This window comes from Balaenoptera acutorostrata, chromosome 8, assembly GCF_949987535.1.
Source record: "Balaenoptera acutorostrata chromosome 8, mBalAcu1.1, whole genome shotgun sequence".
NCBI lineage: Eukaryota > Metazoa > Chordata > Mammalia > Artiodactyla > Balaenopteridae > Balaenoptera > Balaenoptera acutorostrata.
The window spans coordinates 14765840-14792971 of NC_080071.1; the positions used below are offsets into that span (position 1 = coordinate 14765840).

Below are 27132 nucleotides of genomic sequence, written 5' to 3' on the forward strand. Positions count from 1 at the left end.
TTTAGGCAGAATTATTCCCATGGACCTTTTCACAACTAGCTCATAAAGAAAGAACTGGGATGATTTGTTTAATACTTTCATCCACAGAGAAATATCTAGAGAGAAGGTTTTATAGGAAAATGGCTGAAATTTTCATTGCCAAATGCCAGAAAAACAAGTATCTTTGTTCTGTTTCAAATTATTATACTTTTCTGATTTTTCATAATTTTTTCTTTTTGGTTTCCATTTGGCTTTAGAGATGAACATGAGAAGGTCTGTTTGTGTGGGGCTCATTCAAAGACCTGACCTTGTTAGTGAAGTCACGGAAATGACGGTCTATGGCCATCACAGACATAATGGCTCTGATAATGATAGAGCCGCTAAATTATGATCTGAACTTGGAAATAAAAGAGAGGAAGTTGCAAGGATCCTATTTTCAGGACAATGTCCCTGAACATGTCCTTGCAAATGAGAACAAGTAAGAAGAAATGAAGAGAATATACGATGTTCAGACAAGATTATTTCTAAACAGAACGCCTTTCCGCATTTTCTGTGACAAGTACGCAACTCTTTAAATGAGCCCCTCACAATTTCAGAGCTGCACCTGGTTCAATCGATGACTCCCGTCAATTCCTCACTTGCAAACCAGTCCCATTTTACTCTGCATGGGGAACACTGATGTCACAGAGGCTTTGAGCTATAGCATCCACTTATTCAGTATCCATTTCTCTCTAACCCTTGTGTAGTTGTGGCTGGGGTAAGGGAGGCGCAAAAGAATGGTAGGATTTGATTCTTGCCTGCCAGCATCTCACACCTGCAGAGATAAGACACAGACGCATGAAACAGTGACAAAGCTATACAGGGCTGCAGGTGGTCAGCGCCAGGTGAGTGGGACAGATGCTGCCACGTGAATTCCGAAGAGTGTGGAAACGCTGGGAAGAGCCTCACAAGAGGAATGGAATAAGAGCTGGACCTTGTGCAGTGTGAAAGCTCTAAAGGGGGGTGGAGCTTCCCCCCAAAAAGGGAACGGTGTCCACAATTCTCACACTTGGGATTGAACACTGCCTATTCATGCAACTGGGAGGGGACCACACTGCCTAGAGCAGAGTTACATGGAAATAGCTGAGATATGACCATATAGGTCAGTGGAGTAGGGTTCAAAAATACCTTGAATCTTCAACATATCTTTAGTATATCTCAAATTATTAAAAATGGGTGGAAGACCTAAATAGACATTTCTCCAAAGAAGACATACAGATGGCCAAGAGGCACATGAAAAGATGCTCAACATCACTAATTATTAGAGAAATGTAAATCAAAACTACAATGAGGTATCACCTCACACCAGTCAGAATGGCCATCATTAAAAATCTACAAACAATAAATGCTGGAGAGGGTGCGGAGAAAAGGGAACCCTCTCACACTGTTAGCGGGAATGTAAATTGATACAGCCACTATGGAGAGAACAGTATGGAGGTTCCTTAAAAAACTAAAACTAGAACTACCAAATGACCCAGCAGTCCCACTACTGGGCATATACCCAGAGAAAACCGTAATTCAAAAGGACACATGTACCCCAATGTTCACTGCAGCACTATTTACAATAGCCAGGACATGGAAACAACCTAAATGTCCAACGATAGATGAATGCATGAAGAAGATGTGGTACATATATACAATGGAATATTACTCAGCCATAAAAAGGAATGAAATTGGGTCATTTGTAGAGATGTGGATGGACCTAGAGTCTGTCATACAGAGCGAAGTAAGCCAGAAAGAGAAACACAAACACCGTATATTAAGGCATATATGTGGAATCTAGAAAAATGGTACAGATGAACCTATTTGTAGGGCAGGAATAGAGACACAGACGTAGAGAATGCACATGTGGACATGGGGCTAAGGGGAAGGTGGGATGAATTGTGAGATTAGGTTTGACATAAATACACTACCATGTGTAAAATAGATAGCTAGTGGGAACCTGCCGTATAGCACAGGGAGCTCAGCTCGGTGCTCTGTGATGACCTAAATGGGTGGAAAGGGGGTGGGGGGGGAGGGAGGTCCAAGAGGGAGGGGACATAGGTATACATAGAGCTGATTCACTTCATTGTACAGCAGAAACTAACACAACATTGTAAAGCAATTTTACTCCAATTCAAAAAAAATGGCTTACATTTTAAAGTGACTGGTCAAGAAACTATTAAGTTTCATATACACACACAAACTTGTACATTATTCATAACAGCCAAACAGTGAAAGAACCCAAATGTCCATCAGTGGATGAACAGATAAATAGTTTATATCCATACAATGGAATATTATTTGGCAACAAGAAGAAATAAATGCTGATATATGCTACAACATGGATGAAGCCTGAAAACATCATGTTCAGTGAAAGAAGGCAGTCACAAAAGGTCACATATCGTATGACTGATTCCATATATATGAAATGTCCAGAACAGGTAAATCCATAGAGACAGCCTAGGGCTGGGAAAGTTGGGGGGTAATGGGGAGTGACTGATAATGGCTATGAGATTTCCTTCTGGGGGGATATGATGATTGCACCACTCTGAATACACTAAAACCATGGAACTATATACTGTAAATGAGTGAATTGTATGCTATATGAATTATATCTCAATAAAGCTTCTAGTAAAAACAAAAAACAAAAAAAACTCTTGAAAGAGGTGGGCTCCACGGAGTAGGGTCTAGGAGTCTGGTGTGGGGGGAAACTTACATTGTCACCACTCTGTTTACAATCAATATAGCCCAGTTGGAAATATATGGGGAGAAGACTGAGTTTCCCTTACCACACTCTGGCTCTTTTACAAATATAGGCCTTCTGATTTCCTAAACCTGCTAACCTCTATTTTTTTTTAATTAATTAATTAATTTATTTATTTATTTATTTTTGGCTGCATTGGGTCTTGGTTGCTGCACACGGTCTTTCTCTAGTTGCGGCGACCGGGGGATACTCTTCGTTGCGGTGAGCAGGCTTCTCATTGTAGTGGCTTCTCTTGTTGTGGAGCATGGGCTCCAGGCGCACGGGCTTCAGCAGTTGTGGCACACAGGGTCAGTAATTGTGGCTCACGGGCTCTAGAGTGCAGGCTCAGTAGTTGTGGCGCACAGGCTTAGCTGCTCCGTGGCATGTGGGATCTTCCCGGACCAGGGCTCGAACCCATGTCTCCTGCATTGGCAGGCGGATTCTTAACCACTGTGCTAAAAGGGAAGTCTGCTAACCTCTATTTTTAAATTTACTTTGGTTTTTTAAAGAAAAAATAGTTGTGTAGCTGCTCATGGATATATGTCCCTAGGGAATCCCTGACATATACACCATGTTCAATCATTTCTGACCATTCCCGAGGTCCCTCTTGATTTCTGGAGGAATTAGGGTTATTGAATTTCAATACATTCCAGTAAACATTTACTGAGTGTCTGTCTTGGGGCAAGTACACAGGCAAGCAAGGCTAGGCAAGGGTAGGGAGAGGAATAAGAAAAGACACTCCTACTTCAAAGGGCTTGCCACCCAGAGGGAGAGAGACCTGAAAAAAAGGGAAACTCCAAGTACTGTGCCCTGTCACAAACACTGGCTGATCAGGGCGATAATTTTACCCAGTACTTCTCAAAGTAGCTACACAAAAATCACCTTAGAAGTGTATATCAACAATGAAAATCCTAAGGCCCATCCCAAACTAGTGAACCAAAGTCTCTGAGAGGAAGGCCTGGGAAAATATATATCAATCTAATGTTAACTGCATCCTGCCTGCAAAATGCACCCAATTTAAGATGATGAGATTATTCCCAGAAAATATGTGACTTGGTGTAAATACCTAGATGAGCCTTCTCCCAGCTGCATTCTGCAGAATACCAGTTCTTCAAGTAGTTAATAGGTATTCACTGGGGGGAAAAAAATGGGTTCTGAGATCAAATGACTTTGGGATATCTTTGGGTTAAATAAAATTTAATCGGTTTATTTATCACAGAATGCTAAGAGACTTTAGTGGCCTACTGTGTGCCGTGAAAGGGCACTGAATGTGGTCATTACCAAACTTACTTGACTAGGGACCCATTTTCCTTTCACATATGTCAGTGAACATACTAAACGAATGGCTAGAAATGCCTAACAAAATTAAGAGAGCGGAGATACTCTGGAAAAATATTACTATCTTCTACTTCTTAACAGAAGAAGAAGCATATGTAAGAGAATGAAATTTTTTTAAATAGTACTTCCTTCTGGTTACTATCTGAGCAATATCCCAAATGCCCTTCTGTGTAGTCTGATTGTCACTTGGAATAATACTCGTTTACTGAGGAAGGGGTTGTTTAAAAATCAATTTGAAGATTTCTTTGCTGAGAAGTTCCTGAAGACCAAGGCTAGGGGAATACAGCATGTTTCCTCTCTGGTTTCCAGAGAAAACATAATAGGGTCTATCAGGATGGGTACAGGGCCCAGAATGGAGACAGCTAGATCATAATTATTCTGCAGCCAGCTCCTGGTCCCTGGGGGTCCTAGATCTCTGAAACAAAACTATTTCACAGCCTTGGGATGAAGCCAAGTAATTTTCTTAGCCACGAATCAAGATCAACAGCTGGAAGACTGAAGCCTTCAAAACCTGGACACTGCTTCTAACCTGAGCTCCTTGGGTTAATTCAAAAGACATCAGAAGAAATGGCCTAGCTTCCCAATCTCAGCAGCATACAACTAACCAGTCAGTCACCCAAACCAGAGTGGAGGGGTTCATCCTAGACTCCTCTCCCTTCCTAAGTTAGTTAGTTGTTAAACCTGCTGCCTTTATGACTTGAATATTTCTCAGTTCACCTCCTTCTCTATTCCCACTGCTACTGCCTTACTTGAGGCCTCCATCATTTCACACCTGTATTATTTCAAGAGCTTCCTAATTGGACTCCTTGCCTGAACTCTCCCTCTCCTCAAATCTACCTTTCACCCTGACCAATGCACATCTGATCATACCACTTTCCGTTTTAAAAATCCTTCAATAGCCCCCAATTACCTACTGCAAATAATTTTCCCCAAAGTGTGTTCTGCAGAACACAAATGTAATACATGATCTACAATAAAGGACTCCTTTGCAATTAGAGGCCAGTGTCATTATGTGGAGGTACAATAAAAAGGACTATCCATCAGTGTCTGATCTGTCCCTCAGTATTGCAGAAAGGTCCAATAATTTTTTGGAGAATCAGGACGCAGAAGAAGCCCCAATCAGTAAATTGGGAAATGCTTCCAGAGTCTATCCATGTCTTTGGCTGGGGGAATCTCAGAAATTATTGTAACATAAATGCTTAGGGGATAGTGGGCACTTTTTACACTTCTAAAGAAATGGTATATAACTGCATCACTTTGCTGTACACCTGAAATCAAATAGTTGATTGTAAATCAACTATACTTTAAACAAAAAAAAATTTTTTTTTTTGGCCACACTGCAGGACAAAATTTTTTAAATTGTGGGATCTTAGTTCCCTGACCAAGGTTCGAACTGGTGACCCCTGCAGTGCAAGCGCAGAGTCCTAACCACTAGAATGCCAGGGAATCCCCGCCCCCTCCCAATTTTTTTTTTAATTAAAAAAAAAAAGAAATGGTATAGTTTACATTCAGAGCCTGATGGGTATACCCAAGTTTTCTCCAGGAAGGCAATCTTGAACTTCAAAATTATCCTCTTCTATTAAGTATGTGGAGGTGAGGTTTTATGCTCACAGCATCTTTGCAAGTCCTAAATTAGGAGATGAAAATCAAATACCCTAAGAATCAGATAGATCACCGCTGACAAAATTCTGGCTGAGTTTCCAGAACTAGGTATCTGATATGTGCCTCCCCTGCAACGTCCTCAAGATATCTTCCTACTAAACTAGTCACTAAGTTAGACAAATCTTCAGTATTTGAGTTGGCTGCTGGCTGGCATTTTGAAAGCCAGCTACTCTATGTAAATGCAACACTCAAGCAAAAAATCTAACAACTAGTTGCACATCTTACAGTCAGAACATATTTTACTTAAAAGGGATATGAATCAAAACATTCATAGAAACTAAGCTATGCATTTCCTTATTATTTTTCTGTCTTTTTTGTATTCTTCTCTCTTTTCCTTTCTCTTAAAAAATATTTTGGGAAGTTCACCCCCACTAAGTTTTGGAATGTGGCATGAAGAACTTTTTTCAAAGCTACCTTTATACAGTGTATATTTCAAAACCAGGGCAAAACAATATCACACTTATCAACATATTACTCAGTCCTAAGAAAACCCTGATGGTTATAATATCTTGCATAGTTTGCATAGTTCTTTATATTGTAACTTTGATCCAAGGGGTTTAAAACACACACACACACATGCATGCACGCACCATTCAAGATACCACAGCTGATGAAAGCATCTATAATAATTATAAGATCTACCTCAACCTGCTTACAACACTACAACACTCTGTAGTAGCAATAATTAAAGAATCAGAGCTATAAAAATAATATGAGAAACTAATGTCTAAAAATAATGTATATTTTTTGTAAGTAGATAAATTTTCAAAATGAAAACACTTAGTGTTCACGTAATATGTTTGCCAGCTTAGCTTTAATATTTAAAGACTTAATCAGCACCTCTCTGTTGAGCACACCCATGTACCAAGCACACACTCTTCCAAGAGTAAACATCTGAATCTTAGAACTTTATTCAAATAAACCTCAACTGAGACGCATGGCAATCATCATTTTATCCTTTATCGTCTGAACTGGCTCTCTGCTGATGCCCTGGCACTGTTCTGTAAGCATAAGGACCAGCTCTCACCACTGAAAACAGCCTGGTTCTGACCCTGCAGACACTGTTAGAGGCAGAGAGAAAATCTACTCTGAGTCCTCTTTACCTTAGCAATCATCATTATTAGAGGGGTGAGGCATCTACCGTACATGGTAGGTAACCACCAGTATAGTGAGTAATCTGTCCCAGGGAGGGTGGTGAAGCAAAAGGCCAAGAGGAGCATCAAGCAACAAGAGAACGTTCTGCTCCAGACACTGGAAGGGCATGGTCTTCCCATCTCCCAGTGATGAATCATGTGTCCCATCCTTGGCCAACTGGTCCACCAGTCAAGGATTAGAGCTCTTCTGAACTCAGGACCTCCAGCACATAGTCAGTGTAAGAATCTCCTCCCTCTATATTTCTCAGGCTCTAACAATGGGAAGCAAGGGCCTTCATTATGCCCATCCTAACCTTAATCCCTATCCCAGTTTCCAGAATCCCACTAGTTTCACTTGCTTCCCCAAAAGAGACTTAAAAACTTCTAGCTGAAGTATAAGGCACATACAGAAACATGCCATATACATGTGCAACTCAATGGATTTTCACAAATTTTACACTGCATAACTGGCAAGCAGTCAAATGGACTTTTTAATAGAGACACACGAGGTCTGTTTAGCTTTACCAAAAATGGCAAAGTCTGGTCTCCAAGCTAGTATTTTCCATGGGCTTCGTATAACCTCGCAAAACAATTTCCGCTTTAACACTGTAAAGGGAATACTCCTCTTAGCCTTCCCACCCCCACTCCACTAAGTCAATACACCTTTTAATAAGGAGGCTGTCATCAGAACGGTAAAATCTCCCAGCGCTAATCCTTACTCCCACCAAACCTCCCACTGTTTTATGTGCTGGGAATCACAATGTGATGACGTTAGGAGGGATCCTAAGAATTAATTCTGGTTCAGCCATGACAGTGGAGCGGAGCTGAGCCATAAGCTGGTCACATCCACGCTTTTCTATATCTGCTCATTATCTGCAGAGATCTTAGTGTATTGTGGTGGAAGCCCGCACAGCTTAACTTCTCAAGCTTTCTCTACAAAACTAATATTTAAATCTTTTATTTTCTCCCATTGTTAGACCTTGTTGAAGTAATCCAAATCTTAATTTAGACAAAACACTATTAAAATCCAGGTCACCATTTTCAGTAGAACTATTTTCACATATGAAGGGCAACACACATCTCCAATAGAAAATGACCAAAAGGGACTTCCCTGGTGGCACAATGGTTAAGAATCCGCCTGCCAACGCAGGCAACACAGATTCGATCCCTGGTCTAGGAAGATCCCACATGCCCTGGAGCAACTAAGCCCGTGCGCCACAGCTACTGAAGCCCGCACGCCTAGAGTCCAAGCTCCGCAACAAGAGAAGCCACCGCAATGAGAAGCCCGTGCACCACAATCAAGAGTAGTCCCCACTTGCTGTAACTAGAGAAAGCCTGCACACATCAACGAAGACCCAATGCAGCCGTAAATAAATAAATAAATAAATAGATAAATAGATAAATAAGTAAATAAATTTATTTTCAAAAGAAAAGAAAAAAAAAAGAGAAAATGACCAACAGCAGCACCTCGAGCTTCACTGGCATCTTCAGAGGTATGTTTTAGGAATGTCTTCCGAGTACATGCTTTCATCTGTTGACATGAATATACTCAGAGAAGGCCCAATAACAATGTGCATGAAAGCAGTGTCCTCTCCAGATCAGCCTCCACTCTTCCCCACTCTACTCTTACACTGCATGGCTGACCTATAAGCCCTACTCTTTGGCTTCTGGTTGGGTTTGGCCAGTGGGAGCCCCAACAGAGTCCAGAGTGAGGGGAGAGAATGAGTTTAGGGTATTTATCCCCTAGCTTCCTCCCCGTGGGATGCCCTCAGGCTGGCTGCATCCTTCTCGAGGTAGCCTTCTTGACAGGACTCAGTCCTCCTAGGTTTCCATAACCATGCCCTTTTCTGGTCCCATTAAGCCTAAGGGTGGCAACAGCTCTGCAGTTACCAGACCTCGTGCTTTCCTTACACCCTACCAACACCTTTTCAATTTATTAAACCCTCTCAAATTGTCCTAATTTGAGGATGCTATCTGTTTGTAGAGATTCTGATTGATACAAGGACCTCTCGCCCCGCCTACTCAGAACGTGTCGTTTCCTTTTACCTTTGACAAATATTGCTATCCATTTTTACCTTTTAAAAATATCACTAGTGAATCATGCAAATGTTTTCCTGGATTGGAAGCTCATGGAGATGAACTGAAAATAAGAAAGAATAAAAATGGAACTTTGGTCACTCTTGGCTAGGGCCAAATGTAGCATCGACGTGCAAATGTCATCAAGACCTGCATACAAATAATGAAGACGCCAACATTTTCCTAAAACACAAAACCTCTTTCTGACATTCTCTAACACTGAGTTTTTAATGTTCGTTTAAGTTTTATGGCTGCACTATCATTTTAATCCGCCAAGGACTGGGGATTTCAAATCGTATCAGAAAGCAATAGCAAACAAAAAAGCTTGAAAGAAATTGCAACTTTAATCTGGATTCCAAGTTAGATAAAGGTCTCACCATTTGCATCAGAGAGCAATCTAGTCTCTATCTTGGAGATTCTCCCAACTCCCAACTGTTTTGTTAGCTGTCAAGCAAGCACCATACAAAATAACTTGCTTATATCACCCTTCAGTGGTTTATTCCAATTTTTTATATTATTAACCCTGGTATTCAGCATTGTAAAAAGAACACTGCTCTAGAAAGAGATGTGAGGAGGTTCCAGGGCCAGTTCCACCACAAATTGTCTGGGTCATTCTGCACAAGTTGCCTCACCGCTTTTGAACCTCAGTGTTTTCATTTATGAAATGAAGTGCAGGGGCGGGGGTGGGGGGTTGGTGGGTGCAACTTCTCAAATCTTTGTGAGTTTTTTAAAGTAACATTACAACAGAGAGTAAATAAATTCTTCTTATGGAACCTGGAAGCCTCAGCCTAATGCTGCTTCCCTTGATCAAGAAAGTTCTTTGAAGTCTTATATTTCACAACAAAATTTTGAGCTAATTTGGTTTATTCTCAATCAATCAAAAGAGAATGTTTATATTCTCAATCAATCAAAAGAGAATGTTTATATTTATTTTAATATAAAAATGTTTTACAATACTCACCAATATCTATAAATCTTAAAATGTACTAACCCAGCAATTTCACTTCTAGGAAACCATTTTGGGGAAATGCTCCATGTGTATACAAAGATTCATATGTAAGAATATTAACCATAGCATTTATCTGCAGGATTGAAAATGGGGAATATTCTAAATCTATCAATGGGCTAAATTCATTATGGTAAATCCACCCTACACAGTCATTATGTCATTCAGTTATTAAAAAGAATAAATTGTTAGGGAAAAACACCCATGGTACATTTTTAGGTAAAGAAAGACAAGTCACAGAATAATATTTATGATGATCTCATTTATATTTTTTTAAATTACAAATAGCATACATGTGCTTGTAAGTATGTTTTTCTAAATATCCATGTCTATCAATGTATAGAAAAAAGGTCTGAATGGATACCCACTGAATTGCTAAGAACAGCTACCTTTGAGGAAGGGACTAGTTTGGGAGATAGTCAAGGAAGACAAATTTTTCACACTATATGGTTTTTTACTGCTTAAATATTTTTTCCTAAATACTTCATTTCACTGAATTTAAGATAACAATGATTTTAAGACTCATCATCAGATTATGTAGCACTAGGGGGAAAAGCTACCAATAAAACTATGAGATACCATTACTTTTAAGATGTAGCCCCATTTTAGATGTATCAAAATGTGTGTGTGACGGGGTATATGCCTCAGGGTCAATAAAATACACTATATGACCTCAGAAATTGTTACAATATAGAAGAAAACTAACATTGGGACTCTAGAAAGACACAGCATGTCTTATATACCAAATTTTTGGTTTTTAGTTAGCTAATAATTAAATGTGACTATCAAGGATCTTTTCTTTATAAAATCAAGTATCGACATAGCATTTTCGGACCTGTGTGGTTTTATTCCTTACTCTATTCTGCAGCATCTTCACACTTCACAGCAGGCCCTGTGCATCATGATAACTAGGAAATGTTCTGTGCTTCCCTGCCTTATCAATTTCACCTACATAATAGAAATATATAACTCCATCCCTATATTCTAAGCAACAACAACATGATCAAATGTGAGATTATTTGAAAGTCTAATAATAAATTCTTAATTCTACCTCTTGGATCAATAGAGCCATTGAATCAAATAAACCCCAAGACATTAATCTCTGGAACATCATTTGAAATATTAAGCTATCAATAATGACTCTTTGGAAATAAACTGGGGAACTAATTTGTTTACTCACTAACTATTTTAGCATGATGGTCATCACATTTTTCTAGCTTGTTGATAAATATTTGCCTCCAACTCTTACTTCATTCAAACACTATTTAAGAGAATATCTGATTTGGGGCTGAAGTAAACATTCTTTACTTTTTCATCTTGGTGGTCTTTCACTTTATCATAGAGGAAAATCAAACAAATCAGGCACAGTCACTCCTTTTAAAAGTAATGAATGACTTTATAAAAAATAATGAATATCTCTTAGAATTTATTCTATTCCTGGGGTTTTCCTATTGACTGATTATTGTTTTCAGTACATCCCAAAGGATAATAATGCTGAGCTGAAGAAAAGTTTATAAAGCAAGAAAACACCAAACAATAAACATTCTTGATGATTAAACGTCACAACCATCACAAAACAATTATTTAAACTTTTTTTGTCAGTACTTCCCTAGTGTACAACTAAGAAGGAAAGACAGAGATAATCTAAAGAAGAAATACCTCTCCTCAATCATCAATAAGAATTAGGAGAAGCTTACTTCTCAGAAAGCTTTTTTTTTGCCTTTGATTTTTTTTTTCTTAGAGATGAGACTCAAATGTTTCCACCTCAAATCACTGTGGTCTGGAAGTGCACTGTGGGTATTGGCAAGCAAATGAGCAATAGGAAAAGCATCCTTTTTTGGCTTCTAGAGTTAAAAATCTAAGATAAAAACAAAAAAATCTTCCTTTTCAAACATCTAGTCCTTTCAAAGATGTGTGTCACACACACCTTCTTCCTTCAAAGATTCTAAAAAAGACTCAAGGTCCAAATCCTGACCCCTTAGTCAGTATACATAAAACACCATGGTAATTGATCATTTCAAAAAGCAAATGGCATATGGTGGCATTTGTACCCCAACTGAAGAAATTGCTTATCAGCAAACAGAACAAAATTTTGGATTTGAAGAAACCTTAGAAATTATCTAGTCAAACCTCTTTGTTTTATAGGAGGAAATATTGAGGATTAGAGGGATTACATGACTTGCTCAAGGCCACTGCTAGTAAGTGGCAAAGACCAAAACCTCCAACTCCCAGCAATTACGCGCTACCACCCCCTCTTCTGAAAACACAACAAACCAATCAACCAATCGTAAGTCCTTAGGGGATTAGTGCATATTTTCACCTGTCAACTACTATAATATTTTTGGAAATCACTGTCAAAAGCCATGCAAGTACTCTGAAAATAAACCACAGGATTTTGTGGGAATATTAAAACCTGCCAAGGAAGGAGTATGCTTAGTTCCCAAAAGCATAAGTATATTCATTATATGTACAATACTAATAGCAGAAAACACTTACGGTATATGTTTTAAGAGCTTTACAAATATTAACTAATTTAATTTTCAAAACCACCCCAGATGCAGGTTCCATTATCATTGACACTTCGGGAATATGGAAACTGAGGCCCAGAAAATTTAAGACATGTACCCAGGGCCACAAGCTAGGAAGTGGAAAGCCAGGACTTAATCCCTGACAATCCTGACTGAGTCTCTGTTTTTAATCACAACACTAGTACACCACATACACATGTTTCATAATACAAAACACAAAAAGTAAAGCTGACATTTCCCCAGCTCATAGCCATGTTCAGTAGAAGATAAATTTTTTTAAGTTTTATGGAGGTTAAAAATGATTGAGAGATACTTTTAATTTATTTATTTTATTTATTTACTTTTGGCTGCGTTGGGTCTTTGTTGCTGCACGCAGGCTTTCTCTAGTTGCAGTGAGCTTGGGCTCTAGAGCGCAGGCTCAGTAGTTGTGGAGCACGGGCTTAGTTGCTCTGCGGCATGTGGGATCTTCCCAGGCCAGGACTCGAACCCGTGTTCCCTGCATTGGCAGGCGGATTCTTAACCACTGAGCCACCAGGGAAGCCCCGAGAGATACTTTTAATTACAACCTTATCACTCACTGAACTTTTCAACAAATCTGCTAATAGAATAATAACACTGGAGGTCAGATTCTTTTTCCTATACGATGCTCAAGCTGAAAAGAAGAGAGGGATTACAGAATAATAGGAACAAAAAAGGCAAAATAAGAGGACTACGTTATTCACAAACTACACAGTCAAGCTCCTGAATAATTGGCAGCTGCCAATATTCATGTTAAGATGTACGATCTTAGATCAATTCCCTTGAATGAAAAGGGAATGAAAGCAAATTCAAAACATCCTGTTTTAAATGTGAGACTTTTCAATATTTCTGAGAACAGATGAAAAAGAAAAAAATAGGATATAGGAAGTACTGATATTGTGGCACCTTAAGAGAGAGAAAAGTATTTATTGCTCAAACCACATATTTATGCTATAAAAGAATACATAAATGTATAGTGAGAACAAGGATTGGTCTATTTAGATCTTAAAAACTGCCATGTGAGCTATCTGGGTCACCTTCCTTTTGTCTGGGCTGCACAGTTTTATCATAGACTCTTCAAAGTCCTAAAAAGTTCAAAGTCCAAGGTATAAAAATCTACAGCTCCCAATCGGCTTCCCATTATTTTATGTGAACTGTAAACTCTCCTGAGTTTGCACACTACTAGTGCTCCGTCCTCAATAAGTAAGATCCCAGGCACCTGCTCCACGTGGCCTCACCTTGGGTAGCAGTGTAACAGCTGTTGCTGCATTTACTGTCTGCGCAGCCCGATGCAAACACATTACAGGCACCTAAGTCAGCCTGATTTAGATCAGCATACAGAGTCTCTATCTACGTAGCTTTCTTGGTTTAATTTTTAACTTGGCTTCATGGAAATCTGAGCTCATGACTTGATGATTATTGTAAAGGACCAGTGGGAGAGGAAAGAAAAAGAACACAACTTAACACATTCAGTTATGTCTCCTGTCCTCCTTGGGTGGCTTAGTTTACCTAGGTAAGGGATGTTTAAGGCAGATGGTGAACTGAATGATGAGAACTGTCCACACAGAAAGAAGATCCAAGCTGAACTCTGATGGAAAGGGAAGGGCTAAGGCAATGGGGTGCCTCCTCACCTTCACCCTAAAAGCATGTTTTTTTCATCATTATTGAAGACCTTCCTACAGAACATCTTACACCACAGAATAATGTAATGTTCACTGTGTACACATAGAGTCAGAAGACCACATTCTAAAGTCCTGATTGACTCATCATAATCGAATAGGAAGCAGAACACCAGCAGGAAAGGAGATACAGAAGCCCCTGAGGAAAGGTGGGGATCGATCTTAATGCTTCCCTCTGTCGCTCGAAAATGCAAAGTACCAAGAAAGAGGCAAGACTGATGACCTTGGAGAGGCAAATTCATGGGTTCTGACCAGATTTAAGGAATTTCTCTCTTTAGCTCCACGACAATTACATCTAGAAATCATTTCAATACATACTGCTAAGAACTGATTGATTGAAGAGAAGGTTCTGTTCACCACTTACTTAACAGACTCGGGACAAACACCAAAATTGCTCAACTGAGTAAAACAAGTTGATTTTCTTAGTCAAATTTATTACACATAAGCAGCATTTGGTTTTCCTCTCTGGCCAGTGATGGAGTCTTTCATAGAACAGGCCTGACTCTCTAGAAATAGGCCAGAAAGACTTTTTAACCCCAGAAGGGATCTTCTGATATACCAAACCATAAAGACCTCTGGTCTAAACATTTCCAAAAGAAATCTAATCCTTACTATCCCTAGAGTGTTTTTCCAAAGGTCCCTAAACACACAAAGCCTCCTGTTTGAAATTTATCCTCCTTCCTAACAAGCACAAGGACATATCTTCATATTTAATAACTCTATTATAATCTTTGAAAGTAGCAATCATTTATTCTCTTGGGGATGTGTTGCTTTTCAACCCTCTTGGGTATCTTTATGTCAAAAGCAGTTAGTTTCCCTTCTCCAAAAGCTCTATGGCAGAAATCTCCCACTTAGCATTAACCATGAATTAGCAAAGCATGGATCATATCTATACGTGAATGTCCATGAATGTACGAGGGTGTACAGTGTGTGTACACCTATGGGCAAACACAGTTACACAGCTTATAGAAAATGAATAGTTTAAATAATTAACATATAGTTACCTTATAATATGTAAGTAGATGTAAATTTACATACGTGCTTTAATACATACGTACCCATTAGATTTTGTAAAATTTACCTTCACTTTAAGAGTTCTAATAGTGTTAATAAATATACTATGGCTCCTTTCTGTGATTGAAAACATTTACAAGAATATATTTCCCTCCCTAGTAAATGCCTTGGATTATGATCTGATCATTTTTTTTTTTATAGCTACTTTATTTATTTATTTATTTTTGTTTTTGGCTGTGTTGGGTCTTCGGTTCGTGCGAGGGCTTTCTCTAGTTACGGCAAGTGGGGGCCACTCTTTATCGCGGTGCGGGACCGCTCTTCATCGCAGTGCGCGGGCCTTTCACTATCGCGGCCCCTCCCGTTGGGGGGCACAGGCTCCAGACGCGCAGGCTCAGTAGTTTGGCTCACGGGCCCAGCTGCTCCGTGGCATGTGGGATCTTCCCAGACCAGGGCTCGAACCCGTGTCCCCTGCATTAGCAGGCAGATTCTCAACCACTGCGCCACCAGGGAAGCCCCTGATCATCTTTTTTATTGAAAAAGGTCAGGTCCCTCTCTCTACATTCAGATTTAAGCATTTGGAAAAGGAACAAATTGTATCAGAGAAATCAGCTATTAATTTAATGTGCAGTTAAGCCTGGCTTCCCTTTACAAAATACTCTTAAGAATCTGTATTTCATTTAAAATGCTCAAAATTCCAGAAGGTCCATGTAGGAACTTTATATTTTGCAAAGCGTCTCCTGCATAGGCCAGTCTAGTCCTCATGTGCTCAATATCTTATCAAGTGAGAACAGGACTTCACAGAATGCAATACACAGTAGCAGGTTTAGAATGACATACTTACATACATGTACAACGACAGCCTGAAAGGATACACAGTAATATGTTAACAGCAATTATCTCTGGGTGGATTTTAGGTAACTTTTTCTACTTATCTGCTTCTTCCATTTATCCCTATAAGAACATCCCTCATACTGTTTGTGTAATACCGCTGCTGAATGAAAAAACCTGTTCTTACAGTGATTTCACAAACATCAAAATACACAATGAATCCATTTATAAGATGTGTATACCAAGGAGCAGATCTATCAAAATCAATTGTGCATCAGATAAAAAACAGATAGTGTACATTGGGGGCTCAGCCAGTGAAAAGTATCTTGGCCATCAAGAGCTGCATGAAGACCCAGTGGAGGCGGGGAAGGTGGAATGGGACAACCCTCCCACAGAAGACAACATAGTCACAGTCTGTGCATGATGGAAGTAACTGACCTGGGCTGGGTGTGGACCCACTCAGGAGCACACACTCCATTATCCATGTCAAGGCAACAAAAGGAGTGATGTGACATTCTGTGTGAACCCTCCCACTCCCGTGCGGGGCCTTGCTATGGGACACCAAAAGGTCTTTTGTACTTCCTTGCAAATCTAAATGATGCTGACACTTAACTACCCTCCTAGAAACCAGAGCAGAAGTTAACGGACTTGTCCAAACAGGCTCCAAAGGACTCAAGTCTAAAACGCCCAGACTTGAGTGTGTTGCAGCACGACTCCTGTCCCGCTCTCCCTGTATATATACACAGTACGTGAAACACAGAGGTTACCAGCAAAAATCTAGGGTACCCGGAGTAGACTATCTACCTCTGGACCAGATTCTTATGAAAAGGCCTCGCATCACAGTACCAAAATCTCTCTCATGCTACGGGGAGGTGCGGTGCTAACAGTGTACAAATAACACTTTGTTCTTATTCAGAATAAAATATCAGTCCCCAGGCGAGATGATCTTATTACAGGCTGACTGTGTCAACACACTGAATAGAATGACTTATGACAGGTAAAACCCCGCACACCCCACGAAGACATTTTCAACAGCACAGAGAGGTGGGACACATGTGGGTGGCTTCCCCAGCCCCCCAAAGGAAGCGCCGTACTCAGCTTTTAGTGACTGTGTATTCTCGGACTGCAGCTGGGCGTCTGAGAAAAGCCTCTCCACACCTATCCACCAGACCTGTTCCGAGAGCTTAGCTTCGATCTGGGCAAACCCCACACTTACAGCCATAAATGCATTGGCATTGAGAAAGACTGCTGAGGATGTGGCTCTCCAGGTGTGGCTTTATTTTTCACTTCACCGGGTCAGCTATTTAGGCCTAGTCTTCTCCATTGGCTTGAAGCTTTGTTCACACCATCTTGGGTAACACATCACATTATTCTTCCTTATAAAAACAAATAAACTCAAATGAGCATTCAGAGACAGTTCACCCCTCCGAACACCTCTGCCTTCCCCTCTGATTTATGGGACACCCTTCCGATCCCACCCATGAGAAAGCCTCCCCTACTCTCTCTCAACTAAGGATGGGCCAGGTGCCTTTCTTCCTTCCTCAAGTTTCCCACCTGCCTTGCCTCTGCAGACGTGCACAGCCCCGAGGATCTCGGCCTGCTGGCCGCCACTGAGTCACTGGGAGCGGAGCACTGCAGTACCTAGCACTACCCGCCATCAACTACCGCCACGGACTCAAATCACTGCACTCGGCACTTGCCACCCCACCCAAGAGCTCGGCCGTCCTGGGAGGCTGGACCAAGAGGGGAAAGAACACGTTTTTATACTTATAATGGCTCCCCTCTGAACCACTGCATCCGAAATGTACACAGTTCTGGAGAACAAGGTGCTGGATACATTCATTCCTAGCCGACTCTGGTCAGAGCAGCCGGTGTCTCACATCACCGGTTTATTCTGCAATAAGTCCAATCCACTTAAGTCTAAAACCAAGGGTCGAAAAGTTGCAATTCAATGAGGCATCACATGTTTCATAACTGAGTGTGGAGAGAAGGGGTAGGAGAAATGATCAGACCTCCCGAAGAACCAAGCCGGGGAAGCAGTTCACTCAACTCCTCTACTTGCCGTTTCCATCCTCCCACCCCACTTGCCAACGTGGACCTTCCCTATCTCAGCCACCGCGTTTCCAACTACAGTCCCTTGCAGTAAACTGACAGGCTGGTAATTTACGAGCACGCTGGGCAACACCAGAGAGACTTTGCAGAAACAGAGTTGGAGTGAGAGCTCACACGCAGACAGGCAGGAAAATGGGATGCCTCATCAGAACAGAGGGTTTCTATCTTTCAGGGCTAGCACATCATTTGATACATACGTCTGCACTGACGTATAGCATAGGGGTTTTTTTTGTGTGTTATAATCTGTTTGTTTGGTGGTTTAGCCAGAGAATCTTATATAACACATTCCTGTTTCAAATGTAGCAACATGTATGGCATTGCACTCATAGAAGATTCAGGCTCCGCACAGCAGGTCCCATTCCCATCCCGAATCATTCTACCTTGCAAGGTTTCTATATAATTGATGAAAAAAATCAAGAACCACCACTAGCAATAGTAAAAGAAAGATTCAGTCATCAGCTTTACCCTGGATTCAAAAGCTAGCATTCAAATGGTATGATTTTAGGGATTTCTCAAAACCACCTTCATCCTGATTTTAATACATTATATGAGTCTCACCTGCGGAGGGAAAGGAGTCCAGTTTTCTAAGCCAAAACACAAGTGAGCCTACTCCGGGCTTCCAGGGTAGAGTACAGGGACATACTTCCTGCCTCTGCACTGGGGTGTTATATGACCACAACCTTTGCATCTGATTTCCTTAACAAAGAAGCAGGAGATCTGCACTGCTTGTTTGGCCAGAAAGCGCATAATACAGCTACAGCTAAGGAACTTCCTTCACCCTAGCTCAATACAATGTGTATTATATAATGAATGAGCCTTTTCTGTGAACCCTGCTATTGGAAAACATAGGCACTTTCTGCATAGTTTAAGCCGGTCTGCAAGGAGCAGTTATCCCTTGTCAGATCAAACGCGGACCAAGTATTGTATAAATCCAGGCGGACTACACCCTTAGATCCCTCTGCTATCACCCTAATTTCTTTTTTGCTTGACAAGACATTATATAATAAAGAATTATTTCAGTTAACTCTAAACTATACAGAGAACATTTACACAGCAGCACCCGAATGATGTTGGCTTTCAGCTCCATGTTCCCTGCGTTGCCTAAGAAATAAGGGGTTGGGGGGGGTGTTAGTGGGAGGAGGAAGAGGAGGGGAGAGGAAATCAGCTATCTATGAAAATACTTACAGCCTCCGAGTCTTCAATTCCATGCAGGTACAAATTGTCATACATGGAGGTCTGATAATCCAGAGCACCTCTATCAAGGCAAAAACAAAACTGCTACAGAAGCCACAGCTAGAGGTAAAGACAGAAAAGGCCTGTTTGGAAGACTTGCACCTGCCTTATCAACTGCTGTGGATTTACCAGGCAAGATGCTATTCATTCACATCGCACAGGGTGAGGTTATCCCCAGAGGCGGTCCAGACCTGGCATTTTATCTGCCTTCCCAAACAGAGCATAAAAAAGCAGAACCCTTCCTCAACCACAGACTGGTGACTGAGCTAGGAAAGCAGCCTCTGATTGGCTCAGCTCCCCTGCTTCAGTCAGCTGAAGAGTGTTCCCTCGGTGAGTGGAGGGCCGCGCGGAGCACCCTAGCAAGCAGACAGCTGCTTCCTGTTTCGTCTGGATCATATAGTTCTGCAGCAAACACTCATCAACATCTAAAAGGCTGCTTGGTACGTTGGGAAAGGCAGGCGATTGAATGCTCTAAACACAGCTGCTCATCTTCTTAATGAAACGCACAATTGGAGGGGGATGGGGAGTAACAGAGACATTTTTTTTCAGAGAATGTTGTGTAAAGACAGGTGAACAGATACTCATCTCTATCCAACACCCGTACTTAACAGATGCAACTGAAGTCAAGCAGGCAATAAGTCATTTAAAAATTTTTTAAAAACCAAGATAAAAGAAAAATAGAATAAACAGATGGTAAGATTTCTTGTGGGAATTTCTACTGTAAAAGAATTTCTACTGTGAAAGTTTTCGATATTCTCACCGAAATCTCTCTGCCTCACTGACAAGAAGGTACCTCTGTGACCCAACTAGTGAAGTTTGAGAACGAAGCCAAAAACTCTCAAAAGCCTTTATGTAGATGCAAAATTGTCCATTTCTTTTTAGCTTGATATTTTTTTTAAATCGCCTTTAAGCGACAGCCAACGTTTTAGCTTAAATCCCCTTTTTCCCAACGCTTAGACCTTTAATATTCCTAAAGCGGCATTGATCTTTTTCCAAAAACCCAATCAGAAAAGTCCCACTGCCTTCCCAGTTCCCATCACACCACAGCTCGGTTTGACCTAGGACAGGTGCCACACTGGAGCATACCTAGATACTTGCAGCTTCCTGGTCAACCAATAAGGTACTGCAGCTTTGAAACAGAAGAGCTTTACAGCTCACTGTAAAAGAAGCCAGCTAAATTTGGAAAGAAAAGAAGTTGGTGAGGAGCAACGAACATAATCTAGAGAAGCTGCATGACTCACGGGGGTAAAGCAATGACCCAGAAACTCAGAGGCTGAGCCCAGCTTCCCCACTAATTGGTCGGATGACTTTGGACCAGTCACCACATCTATGGGCTTCAGTTTCTTCACCTGCCAAATTGAGGTAAGAAATAACCCAGAGAAAGGACTTTGCAAATCTAAAGCACAACATAAACACTTACCAATGACAACCCTGCTTTGTCAGCTGGAAGGCACTGGCTGCAGTTCATGGGAACTCAGCACAGGAGTAACTGTCTGGCCCTGGACCCAGGAAATGAGGCCCGTCCTTCTAGCCAGTATCTCTGAAAAGCGTAACTCTTAAAGGGACAAATCTGAGTCACAAAGAGCAACACGAGAGCTACAACTGCTGAGCCGAGCACAGTTCTTCCAGGTCTGCATTGACCCACTAAGGTCTTCCAATCACAGCTGCACACTTTGGGAACAGCATCAATCCTTTCAAACATAAAAGATGCCAGAGGGACTCACCTGTCCTTCAGCACCTGAAAATAGTAGGGTTCATACAGGAGGTCATCTGTGCCACCAGGAGGATGGCAGAAGAGGATGGGTACAGTTGGCAGGATTTCATAGAAAGAGACCCAGTGCCAGCCTGACCTGTTGACGACTGTGTGTCCTGGAGCAAGTCATTTCCCAGGCTAACCTCAGCTCTCCCCTCCATCAAGCAAGAGGACTGGGCCAAAAGATTTCTAAGCTCAAATTCCTGTATCAGATTCTGTTATTTTAATTAACTCTCTAACTACAGCCATGTGATATTTTAGCCAGAATCAACAGAAAATCAAGGCAAGAGGGTCTTTTTTCTCCTTAGATTTTCCAGATCATTTCCTTATTTTACTATTTCAACTGAGAGTATAGATATTTCCTGAATATCTTTAAATGGGAATCTAAATTTGGGGGGGGTGGCGGGTGGGAAGAAGCCGTTCACTTCCATAATTCACCAACAAGATGAGAGAAACTGCCCCCTACTGGGAAAACTGTACATGGCTCAATTCCCCTCCTGCATTTCCCAACAGCCAGTGTAAGGGTCTAAAGAAAGTCTCTAAAGAGCAGGGGCTCGTTTTGTGATATACGAATGTAGGCAGCAAGGAAGATAACTCAGGATAGGCGGTCAGGAGGGAGCATTGGGTCAAGCAAAGCAGCTTGTGGTTACTCCCAGCAACCCTACACCCAAACCCCTCAAGGACTAAGAACAGATGCAAAGCAGCGGCAGCCTGGCTCTGCCTGTTTCCCAGGTTAGAAAAATGCTGAGCAAATTGTTAGAGGTGGGAGAACCCCAGAGGTCCCCTAATCCAGCCCTCATTTTAGTACCCAAAAAGGTTAAACTGATGTATTCAAAGCCATAATTTTCTATACTTAAGTGTTCCTTCCCTGCTCCTTCTTGAGGGGGTTTTCAAGATAAGGAATGAGGAGCAGTGGGTGTATTCCCAGGAGGAATTTGGTAAAATGAAAGGGGGGGGGGTCACTTTGATGGGAAAACCCCTATTTTTCCCACTCCTTTCATTCTAAAAACTGTCTAATCACAAGCTATTTGGTCACCCACAAGCTGACAACTGAAAATCAATTAATAGATTGGGGAGTCGGCCCCTAGTGTTTGGATCTCCATAGAATAAGCATTGCACGTACAGGTCACCTAAAGGTCTCAACCCAATGCTCAGGCTGATCCCAGAGTTCCAGAGGCAGCCAGTGAGAGACTCAGTCTGGACTTCCCCAAAGGAGCTCTGAGGAGTTCCCAGAAAAGTGAACTTGAACTCCAAGAGGCTCTTGGAACTGACCATTCCTGTCCCAAGATTCTCTGAACTGAGAGCTGGCTGAGAAGTAGCAAGAGGTCCCTGGGAGCTTCCTGGGCCTGTTTCAGATGATCTCAAGTCCCTAGCTTCTGGTGAAAGGGCCTTGATATCCTATCAGGTCTAAGTTCTGAGGGCCAAATTTCAAGGGTGTCATATTTCACTGCAGCAAGAGGCGAACATCAAATGAGGGATTGGCACCGTCTTAGTTTTGGTTTGAAGAGTTCTCCAGTTAAGTGATTGATTGAGAGGATGAAAGAGAAACCAGCCCTCCCCTGGTCTACTTCTATTTCCAGCTACAATGAGGATCAGTCTGAAAAGCTCCTGGGTCACCTTGCATCAGTGTTTCCCCATAACCTGCCCACCTCTCACCCCTGAGTAGCCTCCAAAACTACACAGCCCCCAAAGGCGTCGTCCCATTTTGAGGGTGCCCTGCTGACTGTGTTTCCTTTCAAGTCATCTCTCACCATGATCAACAGTTCAAAGTCAAAAGACCTTATGAAAAGGCATTGTTTGTGTGATTCTATTCTCTAAATTCCACGTGATTCTCCGTATAGAGGTTATTCTTGCAATTTGACAAACGTCTCACTGAGCTCAGTTCAGTGGAGGGAATGGTGTGGTCCTCAACAAATCAGGGAAGCTCTCTTCTGCAGCTCAAGGCAACATTCAGCTAGTTTTTGTTGGCTTCAAACTTAGGGACATGGAGTTGCTTTTTCTTACCTGGGCTGGGCTTTGTGGTACAGCACACCCATGGATTTGACGGTGGAATACAAAGGACAAGCATTTCTCTTTTCCATTTGTTTGGAAAGGGAGGGGAAGAGGGAGAGAAATGCCAAGAATCAGCTGATTAGCTCTGAGTTTTAGATAGCTGTGATCAAGACAATTGGTACAGATTTGGAAACAAAAGGAAATTTTGCTATCTAATTTCCCCCCACAGATTTCTCCAGAATTTAACTTTCTAAGCCAGTGGAGTTATGTGTTCTGCAGCAGGACTCTGAGAGGTCAGGGAAGAGACAAAAGAACAGTGTTCGGACTCTCATTGGCTCTATGGACTAGAACACGAGCCCAAGGTCTCTGCCTGCCAATTTAACCTTGGGGCTTATTTTGCTCTTTGTTTTTAAGTTTTCCTAAGTGGCCAAGTGTACTAGATGATTTTCTCCCTCTTCTCTTCTGCAAGCACAGATATACACTTGTTTGCCTCTAGAAACATATATGGCATTTTGCACATTAATATTGTAACCCCTGTTTCCCCCCTGACGTGCTTCAGACAGGTGGTACCGGCAGGGCAGACAAGAGTGAAAACAAAACAAAACGAAACAAAACTCTACAAATTGATTGCCCTTTTAGTAGTCCTCTGAGTTTGAACGTAGACCTAACTGCCTAGGCAGGTGTATCCTTACGTCTCTCTGTGCCTCATCTGTAACGGAGGTAAAAAGAGTTCTGGACTTCATGAGTCAATGTATGAAAGGTACACAGAAAGCGCCTGGCACGGCATAAGGCAGAGTGAAGAATCAGTCTTTTTTTAAAGGGAGTAGTGTGGAATCAGGGCCGCCTACATCGCCCAGCTCGGAGGGCCCCCATGCACTGCAATTCGTGTGAATGGTACTCCCAGGAGCAGCGTCACAGGCATTCTTCAGAGCAGGCTAGTTAAGAGGAGGGACTCTGAAGCCAGGCTGCCTGCATATCCTCATGGTGCCTCTTTCCAGCTGGATGACACTCAGTGAGCTACTTTGCCTTTCTTTGCCTTCCATCTCCTCCTTTGTAAAATGAGGATTACCCCAAGATTATCGTGCAAGATTAAAAGCCTTGCTATAAGAAAGTGCTCAGAACGATGTGTGGTACAAACTCGAGGCTGCACAAGCATCAGTTGCTTCTTCTCATCTCTGGGCTCTGGCCTTGGTGCCCTTTGCCTCTGCGGTGGGATTCCTCGTCCCTGCTGCCCCTGATGCTGGCCTGGTCCTCTCAATCTCCACCTGGGTCCCTGATCTCAGCCAGCAGAGCTGAGACCAGCATCCTGCCTCCCCCTGCCCTACTCACCTTCATGCCAACCTCCTCCCGGCTGCCTACCTGCTTCATCTGGCTAGGCTGACTGCTCCTTATGCTGAAGCTGGCAGGGACTCCCAGGCCTCCTTGGCCTGACGACACCTCAACCCTTCAGCCACCCCTCCGAGCTCCGCATCCTTCCCGTGTGCCCCGGGATAGGCGCAGCACGCGCACCTGACCTTCCCGACGGCCCGGCCTCTCCCCAAACTAGAATTCTGACTTCCCTCACCTCCACCAGCCGCTCCTTGGCTGCCCCAGCCTGTCACAACCCACTGCCAAGAAAGCATCCCCACGAAAAACCTGTAACACATGCTACGACTGGTTCTCACCAAGGAGGCAAGAGGACAGTGAGAAAGAGAAACAGAGACAGGGATAAAAAGGCAGAGACAAAAAACCCTAGAGACACTCAAAGGAAGAATGAATCTGTGGACTCGTTTTTCCTCCTCTCTGCCACTCTTGATGGCTCCGGGAAAAAATAATACTTCATAATTCATAAAAGAGTGAGTGTAGGTAAGGTAAAAAAAATTCCCATGGCCTATTCACTTGCCAGAAAATGACAGATCCCTCCCTGTGATTGACGTATTACTCAGAAATCTCTTGCTTTCTGAAATTTCTGTTAAAAAAAAAAATGCCAATCTCTCGGCAAAAACACTCCACGCAGCCACAATTTTCATTAACTTTACACGGCTTTATTTTCCATGCTTCTGCCAAAAGAGGCTGAGGAGACGAGTCCAGCTGGTCTCCTCCCCGTCGCCTATACATCATTTAGTTCATATGATCGATGCTAATTTAATCATTACACTTTCAATTGCTGACCACTCTGCACTACTTTAGAGGCCGGGAACTCGAAGATGAGCAACTGCATCCTCCGGGGAGCCGCACGGAGATCCTTCAGACAGAAACCGAACCGAGGAGATGGCTGCAATCAGAGCTCTCACATTTGGAGAAGCTCTGAGGAGAGCTGGAGAGGAACTTGATTCCTTTATCTGCAAAGCTTCAGCAGGAGAAGCAGGAAAGGAGGAAGGAAGGGATCAATTTCACTCAGGGAACAGGGCAGAAATGAATCGGCCACCAACTTACTACACAGCCATGGGCAAACCATTTTCCAAAGATTCTTAATTTGCTATAAAGAGTAAACAGTTTCCTTTCTTTCAATGTAAAATTTATGAAAGGTTATTTTCTATTTTGTTACTGCCTTGAGGTAGAAATTCAGGTTTTTCTCTCCCTGGGGGAGTTTTTCTCTTTGATTTGATAACATGTTTTTTGTTGTTGTTGTTTTTGTTTCTTTTTTACAGACCATTCGGTCATCCAATAAACATCCATGAATTCTTACTAAGTACCTAGTATCTCCTCCAAACAGAAATCAGATCATGTCAGCTCCTATTTGAAACCTTCTGAGGTTTCCCGTTGCTCTTACGGCGAAGACTCAAACCTTTAACACGGTCTAGCATATGGCCTCAGCATTTCTCGCCTCACAGCCCTCATTTTGCACCTCTGACTCCTTCCCTCTCTCCTTTAGAGCCAGCCTCCCCTTCTCGGACACCCCCATCACACCCACTCCCACCACTGGGCTCCGTCTAGTCTGAGACCTTTGCCTAAAACCCCACCCCTCCCACCACCACGCCCCCATGAACACGCATTAGTGAAGCTGATGAATTAACATCTGTCTCCAGAATGTGAGTTCCATGGAAAAAGGAATCCGGTAGCTTCTCGCCACATATGCCCGCTGCCGAGCACAGTGCCTTGCACACACACGGCTTTAAATAAATATGCGAATAACTCACAATGGCCCTGAACTCTTGGCCACTTCTGCACTTGGGCTGCCAAAACAGTGCAGTGACTAACAACAACAAAAAAAGCTCACAAAACGAAATGTGGATATTTTTTAGAGCTATGAAAACCCACAATACAAACATCCCTAGAGGGTCCTCAACAAATTGTCTTCATGCCCTGACTGGGTGAGAGTTGTTCAGATTCAGATTCTTACAAATTAAATAATCTAGGTGTGACATAGAGGTGTTGTTTTAACAATGCTTTTATTTAAAAAAAAACAATTTATATAATGTGTTGATGTAATTTTTTGGGGGGGTGATGGAGAGAAGACCCCATAATCTTTCATACCTTCATACCTCTGCACACAATGTTCCCTCTGTCTGGGAACATCTCACCCTCAACTTTTTCTAAGTAGTGAATTCATTTTCTTGAAGGTCCGAGGTAAATGTCACTGAGCCTTTCCCCAGTTCCCTCAGACAATCACACACTCATTCTATACCCCCAGAGCCCTCTATGCTCCTAGACTTCTACTAATGGGCCTACCACATAATAGTGTGTAATTCATCCAGCAGACCTGTTTCTTCTGCTACAAGATGAACAACTCAAGCAAGAACCATGTCTTACTCAGCTTTGTACCCTAAATGCTTCATTCCATAGAAGAGCCTCAATAAATACTGGATGCAGAAAGTGCATGACAAACATGAAAAGAAAACCCACATTTTGAGCCCTGATGACACTGCCTCCATCATAATCCATGCAGTCTAGTCTAGTAGATGTTTGAGATCTTAGAGGGAATCAACAGAGAAGGGAATGAGCCAGGAATCTGTGAGGTCAATTTTAGGGCTGCTATAGATTTAGAAAACAAACCACAAGATGGAAAGGAGTGTAGGAACTCAGGTGTGAGCTGGA

The 27132-nt window shown here is 42.1% G+C and overlaps 1 protein-coding gene across 3 annotated transcripts in view; it reads right to left on the minus strand.

Moving 5' to 3' along the window:
* The window catches only part of CACNB4 (calcium voltage-gated channel auxiliary subunit beta 4), a 255237-nt gene that overhangs the window by 123084 nt on the left and 105021 nt on the right, over nucleotides 1-27132 (minus strand). Inside the window, exons 1-2 of one of the 3 annotated variants that reach the window (XM_007183076.2) lie at nucleotides 19323-19600; nucleotides 17242-17401 (exon numbers count right to left, since the gene is read on the minus strand). The exons of 1 other annotated variant lie outside the window; for it this stretch is intronic. In XM_007183076.2, the coding sequence (XP_007183138.2) occupies nucleotides 17242-17247 (6 nt within the window). In that variant the 5' untranslated portion in view covers nucleotides 17248-17401; nucleotides 19323-19600. Of the gene's footprint in view, nucleotides 1-17241; nucleotides 17402-19322; nucleotides 19601-27132 lie in introns of those variants that run through there. One more of the 3 variants, XM_007183075.2, reaches the window with a different exon arrangement.